This window comes from Ovis aries, chromosome 23 (assembly GCF_016772045.2).
Source record: "Ovis aries strain OAR_USU_Benz2616 breed Rambouillet chromosome 23, ARS-UI_Ramb_v3.0, whole genome shotgun sequence".
NCBI classification, from domain to species: Eukaryota; Metazoa; Chordata; class Mammalia; order Artiodactyla; family Bovidae; genus Ovis; species Ovis aries.
In genome coordinates this window covers 38,318,859-38,330,916 of record NC_056076.1, presented here as the reverse complement: position 1 = coordinate 38,330,916, position 12,058 = coordinate 38,318,859, and the positions used below count along the sequence as shown (strand labels likewise).

The window sequence follows — 12,058 nt, the reverse complement described above, 5'->3', positions numbered from 1 at the left end:
TTAAATGTCATCTTATAAATACAAGTATGTCTTTCTAGCCAAGGGTCACTCTTTACTATTGTGCACTAGGGAACATCACTTATATGAGTTGTTATCTATTTATTACCATAATTTTACAGCAAATGACAATAGAATCTTGAGGAAGGAACAGCTTCTTTCTAATTCACCCACCTAAAAATGCCATTTGGACTACCAAAAAGAATGTTTCTGCTGTCAAAACTAGAGAAATATTAAATCTGAAATCCAATATTTTAAATATTTCCCAAGATGTATTATGTATTCAACAGCACATAAACTGGGGACTTCCAGATGTATAAGCTGGATTTAGAAAAGGCAGAGGAACCAAAGATTCAACCGCCAACATGGGTTGGATCATGGAAAACGCAAAGGAATTCCAAAAACACATCTACTTCTGCTTCCTTGACTATGCTAAAGCCTTTGTGTAGATCATAAAAAACTGGAAAATTCTTAAAGAGGTGGGAATACCAGACCATTACCTGTCTACTGAGAAACCTGTATGCAGGACAAAAAGCAACAGTTGGAACTGGACATGATTCAAAATCACAAAAGGAGTACATTAAGGCTGTGTATTGTCATCCTGCTTATTTAATTTATATGCAGAGTAAATCATGTGAAATGTTGGGCTGGATGACTCACAAGCTGGTATCAAGATCGCTGGGAGAAATATCAACAACCTTAGATGTGCAGATGATACCACTCGAATGGCAGAAAGCAAAAAGGAGTTAAAGAGCCTCTTGATGAAGGTCAAAGAGGAGAGTGAAAAAGCTGGCTTAAAATTCAACATTCAGAAAACAAAGATCATGGCATCTAGTCCCATCACTTCACAGCAAATAGAAGAGGGAAAATTGGAAGCAGTGACAGATTTTATTTCCTTGGGCTCCAAAATCACTGCAAGCAGTCATGAATTTAAAAGACACTTGCTCCTTGAAAGGAAAGCTATGACCAACCTAGATAGCATATTAAAAATAGAGATATCACTCTGCTGACAGAGGTCTGTATAGTCAAAGCTATATGGTTTTTCCAGCAGTCATGGATGGATGTGAAAGTTGGACCATACAGAAGGCTGAGCACCAAAGAATTGATGCTTTTGAACTGTGCTGCTGGAGAAGACTTTTAAGAGTCCCTTGGACTGCAAGGAGATCAAATCAGTCAATCCTAAAGGAAATCAACCCTGCATATTTACTGGAAGAACTGATGCTAAAGCTGAGAGCTCCAATACTTTGGCTACCTGATTCAAAGAGCCAATTCATTGGAAAAGACTCTGATGCTGGGACAGATTGAGGACAGGAGGAGAAGGGGGCAATAAAGGATGAGATGGTTGGATGGCATCACTGACTCAATGGACATGAATCCGAGCATACTCCAGGAAATAGTAAAGGACAGGGAAGCCTGGCATACTGCAGTTCATGGGATCACAAAGAGTTGGACACGACTGAGCAACTGAACAACAAGAACAAGATGTATTATATTGTAAATCTCATAACAGTGCCTAATATATCATTATTGAAGTTGGTGAAAAAAGTGTTCAGAATAGGGCCAAAAAGAAAGACTTACACATATCTGTTGTTGCTGTCCAGTCATGTTTAACTCTTTTGCTACCCCATGGTCTGTAGCCCACCAGGCTCCTCTGTCCATAGGATTCCCCAGGCAAGAATACTGGAATGGGTTGCCATTTCCTTCTCCAGGGGATCTTCCCGACCCACTTATGACTCTTGCATTGGCAGGCAGGTTGTTTACCACTGAGCTACCTGGGAAGCCCCTTATGCATAGTATTGGAGAGCTATAGTTTTTCATGGATTTTTTTATATACCATCTAGGGGAAGTCATTCAACCAGTTGTCAATCTCCTATTTAGTCCACTTTTCAAATTTTGTTCAAAAGTGTATCACTTTATTACAGGTATTATTGGGGAGGTTCATAATATTAATATATATTTATTGGGGAATTTTTGTAAAATACATAAGAAAATAAAGAAGATAATTGAAATCACCCAGAGATAATTATTGAAAGGTATGTGTGTTGTTGCTGTTCTTTGAAAATACTGATAATATTAATAAACCTCTGAATAAGCTCACCAAAAAGAAAAAGAAAACATAAACACTATTAGGAATTAAGAAAGGAACAAGGATAAATTTACCAAAGCTCTTCAATCTATCATATGAATAGAATAGAAATAAATTTTATTTCAATATATTGAAAACTTAAGTGGATAATTTCTTAGAAAAATAAACTCATAAAAAACAATGAAAATAAGCACCTTGAATATAGCCATAACAATGTAAGAAACTGACACATTACTTTAACATTTATTCCAGGGGAAAAAAAGTTGGGAGGCTTCCCTGGTGGCTCAGATGGTAAAGAATCCGCCTGCAATGTGGGAGACTTAGGTTCGATCCCTGGGTTGGGAAGATACCCTGGAGAAGGGCATAGCAACCCACTCCAGTATTCTTGCTTGGAGAATCCCATGGACAGAGGGGCCTGATGGGCTGTGGTTCATAGGGTCACAAAGAGTCAGACATGACTAAGTGACTAAGCACAGAACAGCACAGAAAAAAAAAGGACCAGACCCAAACAGTTTCATGAAGCCTGCAAGAAAAAGGTAATCCTTGCCATACAAAAGTTCTTCTAGAAATCTGAGCAAAAGAAAAGCTGTCCAATTCATTTAAGGATTTTATAGGACTTCCCTGTGGCTTAGCGGTAAAGAATCCGCCTGCCAATGCAAGAGACACGGGTTCAATCCCTGGGTTGGGAAGATCCCCTGGAGAAGGAAATGGCAACCCACTCCAGTATTCTTGCCTGGGAAATCCCATGGACAGAGGATCCTGGCAGACTACTGTCCATGGTGTCACAAAGAGTTGAATATGACTGAGCGACTAAAATACAACAGTAGTCTAAACAAACGAGGGCAATTTGTAATGTAGTGTCTCATGAACCTCATGCAAAAATTCTTAATAAATATTACTATTTCAATAAAATTAAATAATTATAAATAACATGAAATAAAATGATCAGATGGGATTTATTTGCTAATGAAAGGAAGCATTAGCATTAGAAAAATATTCATGTAACTCACAGCACTAGAAGATTAAAGGAGAAAGCATGTTACTATCTCAATATATACATAATTTTGTAATATTCAACAGCCATTAATGATTTTAAAAAAAGGATAACAAACTAGAAGTAGAAAAATCTTCTTAAAATATATCTACATATTAATATATATAGATACAGAAGCTTCATGTAATATTGCATCATAAAAGTATTCCCTTTATATCCATTAAAATGATATATCTCTTCTAAAATGTACTGAGCTAGGTTTTGACCACTGGTTATTTTTTAATGATTGTTGAGGTATAACTGGCATATAACATTGTATGTTCTAGACATGCTACATAATAATTCAGTTTATATATATTGCAAAATGATCACCACAGTAAATCTAGTTAACATCTGTTAGCATACACAGTTAAAACGTTGTATCTTGTGATAACTTTTAAGATGTTCTCTCTTAGCATCTTTGAAATATGCAATACAGTATTATTACTATTATCACCATGCTGTACATTATTTTATAGCTGGACGTTTGTACCTTTTGACCCCATTCACCTGTTTTACCTAACCACCACCCCCTGTCTCTGGCAACCCTCAATCTGTTCTCTGTATCTATGAGCCCAGTTATTTTTTCAGTTCCTCATACCAGTGAGATCATACAGTATTTCTCTTCCTCTCTTACTTACTCACTTAACAAGGGTCCTCAAGGGCTTCCTAGGTGGCGCTAGTGATAAAGGAATCCTGCCAATGCAGGAGATGCAGGGAATGTGGGTTCGATCCCTGAGTCAGGAAGCTCTCCTGGAGAAGGAAATGGCAACTCACTCTGATATTCTTGCTGGGAAAATCTCGTAGACAGAAGAGCCTAGGGGGCTACAGTCCATGGGGTGGCAAACAGTCGGCCACAACTTAGCAACTGAACCACCACCAAGGCCCTCAGGGTCCACCCATGTTGTCACAAATGGCAATATTTCATTATTTCTTAAATATATATTGGGCTGCCCAAAAAGTTCATTTGGGGTTTTTTGTACCATGTTATGAACATCCTGTGAGATATATATATATAACATCTTTATCCATCCATCCATTGATGAACATTTAGGTTGCATCCATTTCTTGGCTGTTGGGAATACAGCTGCAGTAAACATGGGGCTGTTGGTCACTGGTTCTTTTTGATAATATTTTTCTGAAAATACTCAAATCCTGGCATGTCCAAAGCTCTTTTTCTTGAGTCTCCACATTGGAAGGAGAACTTAACTAGGTAGAAAATCCGATTCCTGCTCTCTTGGCTTGATCTCTTCCCAGTGCTGCAGGTAAGCCTGGCATCAGCCTCCTTTTCTCTCCCTAACCTCATCTTACCTTTTTGCCCAGCTGCCAAAAGGATTCTTTTCAAAACTTTTTCTGAGGTATTTCTTTACATTGACCATTCTAAATGGCTTCTCAATGATAAAATGTTTACCTTTTTTATTAAATAGGCAAAAGTCTTTTATTTCAGAAAAGCTCTTTTGCATTATATTTTAAGATAATTATTCTATTTTGTTGCTTTGACTTTTTTTCAGAATAACAGTTGTGCATGTGTGTGTGGGTACTCAGTCGCTCAGTCATGTCCAACTCTTGTGACCCCATGGACTATAGCCCCTCAGGCTCCTCTGTCTGTGGGATTCTCCAGGCAAGAATACTGGAGTGGGTTGCCATTTCCTTCTCCAGGGGATCTTCTTGACCCAGGGACTGAACCCATGTCTCTTGTGTCTCCTGCTTTGGAAGGTGAATTCCTAACCACTAACGCCACCTGGGGGAGAAGGCAATGGCACCCCATTCCAATACTCTTGCCTGGAAAATCCCATGGGCGGAGGAGCCTGGTGGGCTGCAGTACATGGGGTCGCAAAGAGTCGGACATGACTGAGCGACCTCACTTTCACTTTTTACTTTCATGCGTTGGAGAAGGAAATGGCAACCCACTCCAGTGTTCTTGCCTGGAGAATCCCAGGGACAGAGGAGCCTGGTGGGCTGCCATCTATGGGATCGCACAGAGTCGGACACGACTGAAGCGACTTAGCAGTAGCAGCAGCAACGCCACCTGGAAAGCCCGGCTATGCATACACTGGCTATATTGCCTTATTTCTCTAATTTGTCTTTATCTTTTTATCCCTGTACCATTTCTTTGCTCTTTTTATTTAGTTTTTTATGTTCCTTTATTTACCTTCCTTTCCTTCAATTAGGCAGTTCAGTTCCTATCTCACATCCTCTAGGTGTCTACCAGCAACCTTTGTTTTCTCACGTTTTTGCCCACAAGTTTATAATTCTGCTCTGTGGTCTTCCTTTACAGCTTTAATTGCTTCATGAATTACTGTCTTGATTTTGGGTTATGCTTTTAATCTTCCTTGTGGCAACATATTTTCCCAGTGCATTCTTATTATTTACAAGAAATTTGTGGCTGCTGTTTTCCATATCCCCTATAGGACCTGCACGCATATTCCTTTTATGTTACTCTTATTTCAGCAAATTTTTTAAGAGACTCAGAAGTCGATCATTCATTTTTTCAAGCATTCATGAATCAAGGGCTTCCTTTGCTATTGTTACAAACTGCTTTTTTTTAAAATGTGTTTCAGTGTGGTAAAAGTCACATAATATAAAACACACTATTTTAATCACATTTAACTGCACAGTTCAGTGGCGCCAAGTACATTCACATTGTTGTGCAACTCTCACCATCATCCATCTCCCGAATTTTTCACCTTCGTAAACTGAAACTCTGTCCCCGCTGAACACTAATGCCCCATTCTCCCTCCCCCACACTGGGCCCTGGCATCCATCAATGTGCTTCCTGGCTATGTGAATTTGACTATTCTGTGAAAATGTTAGTTGCTCAGTCGTGTCCAACTCTGCAACCCCATGAACTGTAGCCCACCAGACTCCTCTGTCCATAGGATTCTCCAGGCAAAAATACTGGAGTGGGTTACCATTTCCTTCTCCAGGCGATCTGCCCAACTCAGGGATCCAACCCGGGCCCCTGCATTCCAGGCAGATTCTTAACCATCTGAGCCACCAGGGAAGTCCTTTCCTACAAGTGGAATCAAACAGTATCTGTCTGCACCTAATGTAGATTGGGATGCATTTTTAAAGTTAACTTAATATTTATGTCCAACAAATGAACTGTACCTTCTTCTTTCCCCTGTGCTATCCAGTAGCTTCTCATCAGTTATCTTTTTGAATACTTAGTAGTGTATATATGTCAGTCCCAATCTCCCAATTTATCTCACCCTTCCCTTTCTCGCCTTGGTGTCCATACATCCATTTTCTTTGTCTGTGTCTCTGTATACTATGACGCATCTCCGGACTCACACATCCTCTCCCAGACAAACCTCAGTTTGTTTCTCCCTCAGTCACTTCATGGATGACTTCACAGGTTGCCAGTCCCATGGGGACAGAAATGGTAGTCATTTTTAGAAAGAATTTTTCTGGCCTTTAGTGAGATTTGCCCATTCACCCTCCATCACCTATATCAGCTGCAGCCTTGCCACAGTGCATTACTCGTAAACCGAAGTCCTCACTTCGGGGGAGCGTGTATATGACAGAGCTTGCTTAGCTCCACTACGGCTGGGTCCCCTTCACACCTCGCATTTACCTGCCACGTGACTATCCCTTCCCTCCTTGGCTCTCTGCCTGATGCCACCTTGGGAGTTTGTGGATGTTCTGCTGGTTTTGCTGAAAATGTGATTTGTAGGTATTTCCCTTCATTTCGTTGTGTTGTTGTTTTTGTTGTTTGGAATGGATTCCAGGACTAGAAGTAAGAAAATTCGGTGGAAACCAGTCCTCTTAACATTTAAAAATATTCCCCTCTTTCTTTTTTTTCCTTTTCCGCTTTTGTAGCTGATCGTTTTCTGGGGTTTTCTTGTTGTCGTTATTTATTTTTTTTAACTGGAGGATAATTGCTTTACAATGTTGTGTTAGCTTCTGCTGTACAGCAAAGTGACTCAGTTATATGTATACATGGATCCCCTCCCTCTTGAGCCTCTCTCCTACCAGCCCCCCATCCCACGCCTCTAAATCATCACAGAGCGCGAAGCTGAGCTCCTGGTGCTACACAGCAGCTTCCCACTAGTTATCTATTTTATACATGATAGTATATGTGTATCAGTGCTACTATCCCAATTCCTCTCATTTGTTTGTTTTTCAATAAAGATAACATAAGGAAGCTCAGGATATGTGTTTACCTATCAACCAAGTTAATCTTCAAAAATAAAACGGAGTCATCTTAGCCTACTGCTCCTTCATAAACCCCAGCTGCTTCTTTTCCTGCTCAAAGATCTTCCTCTAATAGCCTGTTCTAGATGCTGCTGCTTTGTCAACTCAAGCCCATCAAGCTGTTGTCTTTTGGAAGATTCAGAAGACTTGTCCATCTTCATCTTTCTCTGGGAATTCCTCATAGTGAGTTTAAAACTAAGAAACAACCTAAGCAGATGTCTTTAAAGATGCCAAGAGTGTAGTAGCCCAAGCAACTTCCGAACAAACCCTCTGCTCATAAGTAAAAGCCTATTCCAAGTGATCACTTTGCTCAGTACCTACAAAGGAGACTGTGATACTGTGATAGCAGATTTACTTAAGAAATTTGGAGACACATACCTTAGGAAGCAGTGGGATTGGGTCTGATGGAAGACTTAGCCAGTTAGACAATGAACCAGGGGAATCAGGCAAAGACAGGAAGAAACAAAAAGGTCAAAAATAAATCTAGTCTAGTTAGGTCACCCAAATGGTACAAAATGAGGAAGACACATAGGACTCTTTTAGTCAGGGTCCTAAAGGTTGTGTTTAAAATTTGAATCTTTACATCCTTGCTTGTGTCTGTAGGAGGGCAGGTATAGGCAAAGATGGTATCTACTTTGCCTTCTGAAAACATCTCTTTCGAGGAAATGAAAAAGATAAATAAGGTTATCTTCATTTATCTTTTCAATGAGAAGAAAAGATAAAGAAAAGAAAGAGAACCAGTTAAAAACTAAGTATAACATCTCAGGTGAAAGAAAACAGTGACTGGGACTAGGATGGTGGCAGCAGTATTGAGGGAGGTGGGTAGTTTCTCCATCTGACTTACGTCACTTAATAGAATAATCTCTAGGTCCACCCATGTTACTTTTAATGGTGTTATTTCATTCTTTTTAATGGCTATGTAATAGTCCATTGTATGGGTTGGCCAAAAAGTTCATTCAGGTCTGTGTATACCATCTTATAGATGATTTAAATGAACTTTTTGGCCAACTCTACATATATGTATACACCACATCTTTATCCATCCCTCTGTCGTCAGACATTCAGGTTGCTTCCGTGTCTTGGCTATTGTAAATCCTGCTGCAATGAACACTGCAGTGCATGTATCTTCTTGAATTATAGTTTCCTCTGGATATATGCTCAGGAGTGGAATTGCTAGATCATATGGTAACTATATTTTTAGTTTTGAAAATATAAATGTATGAGTCATCTGCATACAAGAGGTTTTCCTGGAATTCAGATTTCTCTTCATCGTGCTTCTAACCTTTCCAATTTGAAGATCCTTTTCTCTGATAGAGAAAATGGTAAAGTTTGAGAGTTTGATGTTCAGCCCTCCTCCTCCACCTCCTCCTCCTCCCCTCTGCTCCTTCTCCCCTTCCTCCTCCTTCATCATCATCTGCTCACATTACACCATCTGGACCAAGTCTTGGGATTGTCCTTATTCTTCTATTTGTTCCAATTCAGATGCTTTTTAAAAGGGCTTTTTTTTTTTTTTTACTGTCCCTGGCTTTTTTATTCTTTTTATTATTTAGTTCAAACTTCGTTTAATTCTGGGCTTTAGCACTCGTGATACAATTCTTGTGGATGCACATCGCTTATCTATATTCTCCCTTGATTGTGAACCCATCTCTCGTGCTAGAAACAAGTTCCTTTCATCTGAGCACTTCAAAACCCTCCTTGTTCAATTCTTTTGGTCTCTTTTGAAGGCTTTCTTCTTTTGTTCTCATCTTGATCTTGTGCTATTATATCATCAGAATTAAGGTTTGCTGATCTTAGTTTCCTTCTTAAATCATCTGCCCTTTCTCATTATCTAATCAAAACAAGTCTCTCCCTTCCTCTTTCTTCCCTTCTTCCTCCTCTATCCCTCTCTTCTTCCTCTCGCTCTCACTGAGATTTGGGATTTTTTTTTTTCTTGTTGAAAATTAGCCATGATTAAACACCAGCACACATGGTTCTTTAGATAGGTCTATATCCCATGAGTCCTCATGGGTTTTCCAAGTTTGAGGTTATCTTTACAATTTCCCCATCTTTGTTATATATAATAAATTCCATACAATAGAATGTCATTTATTATATACAACAGAATTTATTATGTATAACAAATTCTTATAATTGCAATTGTCCTATTATAACTAATAACTGTATTCACTTATTTTGTTGTGGTTTAGTCACTAAGTTGTGTCCAACTCTTTGTGACTCCATGGTTTGCAACGTACCAGGCTCCCCTGTCCTTCACTGTCTCCTGGAATTTGCCCAAATTCATGCCCATGGAGTTGGTGATGCTATCTAACCATCTTATCTTCTGCCACCCACATCTCCTCCTGCCTTCAGTCTTTCCCAGCATCAAGGTCTTTTCCAATGAGTTGGCTCCTCACATCAGGTGACCAAAGTATTGGAGATTCAGCTTTGGCATCAGAGACAGACTTGTTTTTTATTAGATAATGAGAAAGAGTGATGAATGAATAGTCATCCAATGAATATTCAGAGCTGATTTCCTTTAGGATTGACTGGCTTGATCTCCTTGCTGTCCGGTCCAGTTCAGTTCAGTTGCTCAGTCCTGTCCGGCTCTTTGTGACCCCATGGACTGCAGCACGCCAGGCTTCCCTGTACTTCACCAACTCCTGGAGCTTGCTCAAACTCATGTCCATCGAGTTGGTGATGCCATCCAGCCATCTCATCCTCTGGCGTCCCCTTCTCCTCCTGCCTTCCATCTTTCCCAGCATCAGGGTCTTTTCCAGTGAGTCAGCTCTTTGCAGCAGGTGGCCAAAGAACTGAACTTCAGCCTCAGCATCATTCAGTTCTTTTTAATGCTATTCATTCAAATGAATATTCAGGACTGGTCTCCTTTAGGATGGACTGGTTGGATCTCCTTGCAGCCCAAGGGACTCTCAAGAGTCTTCTCCAGCACCACAATTTGAAAGCTTCAATTCTTTGGCACTCAGCATATATGTTGAGATAGCATTTGCAAACCTAAATAGTTTGAGATAGTATTTGCCAAAGTAAAATACACCTATTTAAAATATACAACTCAGGGGCTCTAGTATATTCATAGAGTTGTATAAACATCACCACCACCTAACAGAAGAACATTTTCAGCACTCCAGTAAGAGACCCGGTGCCCATTTGTATCCCCTTGCTAGTACACTGCCCCCAAGCCTAGGGCAACCACTGAGCTACTTTCTGTCTATAAATTCTGCCTCTTCTGGAAATTTCTTATAAATGGGATCATATACTATGTGATCTTCTGTGACCGGCTTCTTTGAATCAGCAAACTGTTTTCAGGATTCATCCATGCTATAGCATGTGCCAATACTTGATTTTTAATGCCAAATAACATTCCACTGTATGGCTCTATCACATTTTTATGTCCATTCATCAACTGATGGATTAAAACTGTTTCCATTTTGAGGCTCTTGTCAGCAATGGTGCTGTGAACATCTGTGTACAACTTTCTGTGTGAACACGTGTTTTCATTTCTCTCAAGTATATGCCTAAGAGCAGAATTGCTGAGTCATTCAGTCACTCTGTGTTTAACATTTTGAGGCAAATCTGTCATTATCGCTTTTTCTATTCAATCTCTCATTAGAAGCAGCCATGCTGTCATTTATTCAGGAGAGGAGAACGGGGGCTTGATTTTGTGTGGTGACGAAATCAAGAAAGGTCTAAAAAGCCTTTAAGGCTGACATTGCTTTGCTCAGTAATGCTCTCCTTATCTATTGATTACCCAGGACTTGTCTCACTGTTGTGGTTACACGTTTTACTTGGTAAAGCTGGATTTTAACAGATGAGGCTGCTCAAGTTCTGTGAAGCAACAAACACTTGAAAGGGGAAGCTACAACAGCTCCTTCGCTCAGCTAGAAATGTGACACTTTCACTAAATAAGGTTCTTCTGAGATGTTATCTATAGAAGTCATTTTTTAGAAAATAAAAAGTATTTGCCCAAAGCTTTCTGAAAGATGTGTAATTCATTTGAAGAAGATTAGCAAATTGTTAAGGAATATGACTTTTCTCTAAAAGAGAATTTGATGTCCTGAGGACAGATGTCTATTGCTGGTTTACTCCTGGACCCCTAATATCTCTGGCATTGTATCCAACACAATGTTGTGTGTATCTGTACTCCTAGCTTCAAAATTGTGAAATGCATCTATATTTCCATCATGGGTCAGACAAGCAAGTTTTGTTTTGTTTTGTTTTTAAAGAAAATTGCAGAGATCACTCCCCCACATACATTTCTCCTTGACAAAAAATATATATCATCCACTGACATACTGCAAAGTGAATCAATAGCCCCAGATTCCACCAAGCTAAAGATGGACAGCAAGGTAATTTTGTTGGGACAGTGAACAGGCAGGACATGATAACTACAACTGCTCTGCCAAAGTGCATGGGCTTAAAAAAAAAATCTCCCCTAAGTAATCACTTCAGTGTTCTTCTCTGGGTGATAAGATCTGATTTCATTAAGTATCTTCATATGAATGAAAATGCAAAGTTTTGAGTCTGGAGTTGTGAGCCATCCACTCCCCACCTCCCAAGTTCTGTGTTTACTGCCTTACTCACCCACTTTGCATCGGCAAATCACAGGGAGAAGCTAAATGTTCTCCGCTGCTTTAGACCTAATCAAAGCTGAGATGAATAATGAACTTGCTTTTCCATAAAGACATTCTGTTTGGCATTTCAGCTAATAAGGTAAGCTAAGGGCAATTCTGGGCTATGGAAAACAAGATAAA

At 39.7% G+C, this 12,058-nt stretch overlaps 1 protein-coding gene across 15 annotated transcripts in view; it reads left to right on the top strand.

Moving 5' to 3' along the window:
- Positions 1-12,058, top strand: part of DLGAP1 (DLG associated protein 1) — a 791,650-nt gene that overhangs the window by 516,538 nt on the left and 263,054 nt on the right. The window contains exon 1 of one of the 15 annotated variants that reach the window (XM_027960731.3): positions 11,891-12,017. The exons of the other annotated variants lie outside the window; for them this stretch is intronic. Coding sequence (XP_027816532.1) covers positions 11,967-12,017 — 51 coding nt within the window. The 5' untranslated portion in view covers positions 11,891-11,966. Of the gene's footprint in view, positions 1-11,890; positions 12,018-12,058 lie in introns of those variants that run through there. 15 annotated transcript variants of the gene reach the window in all.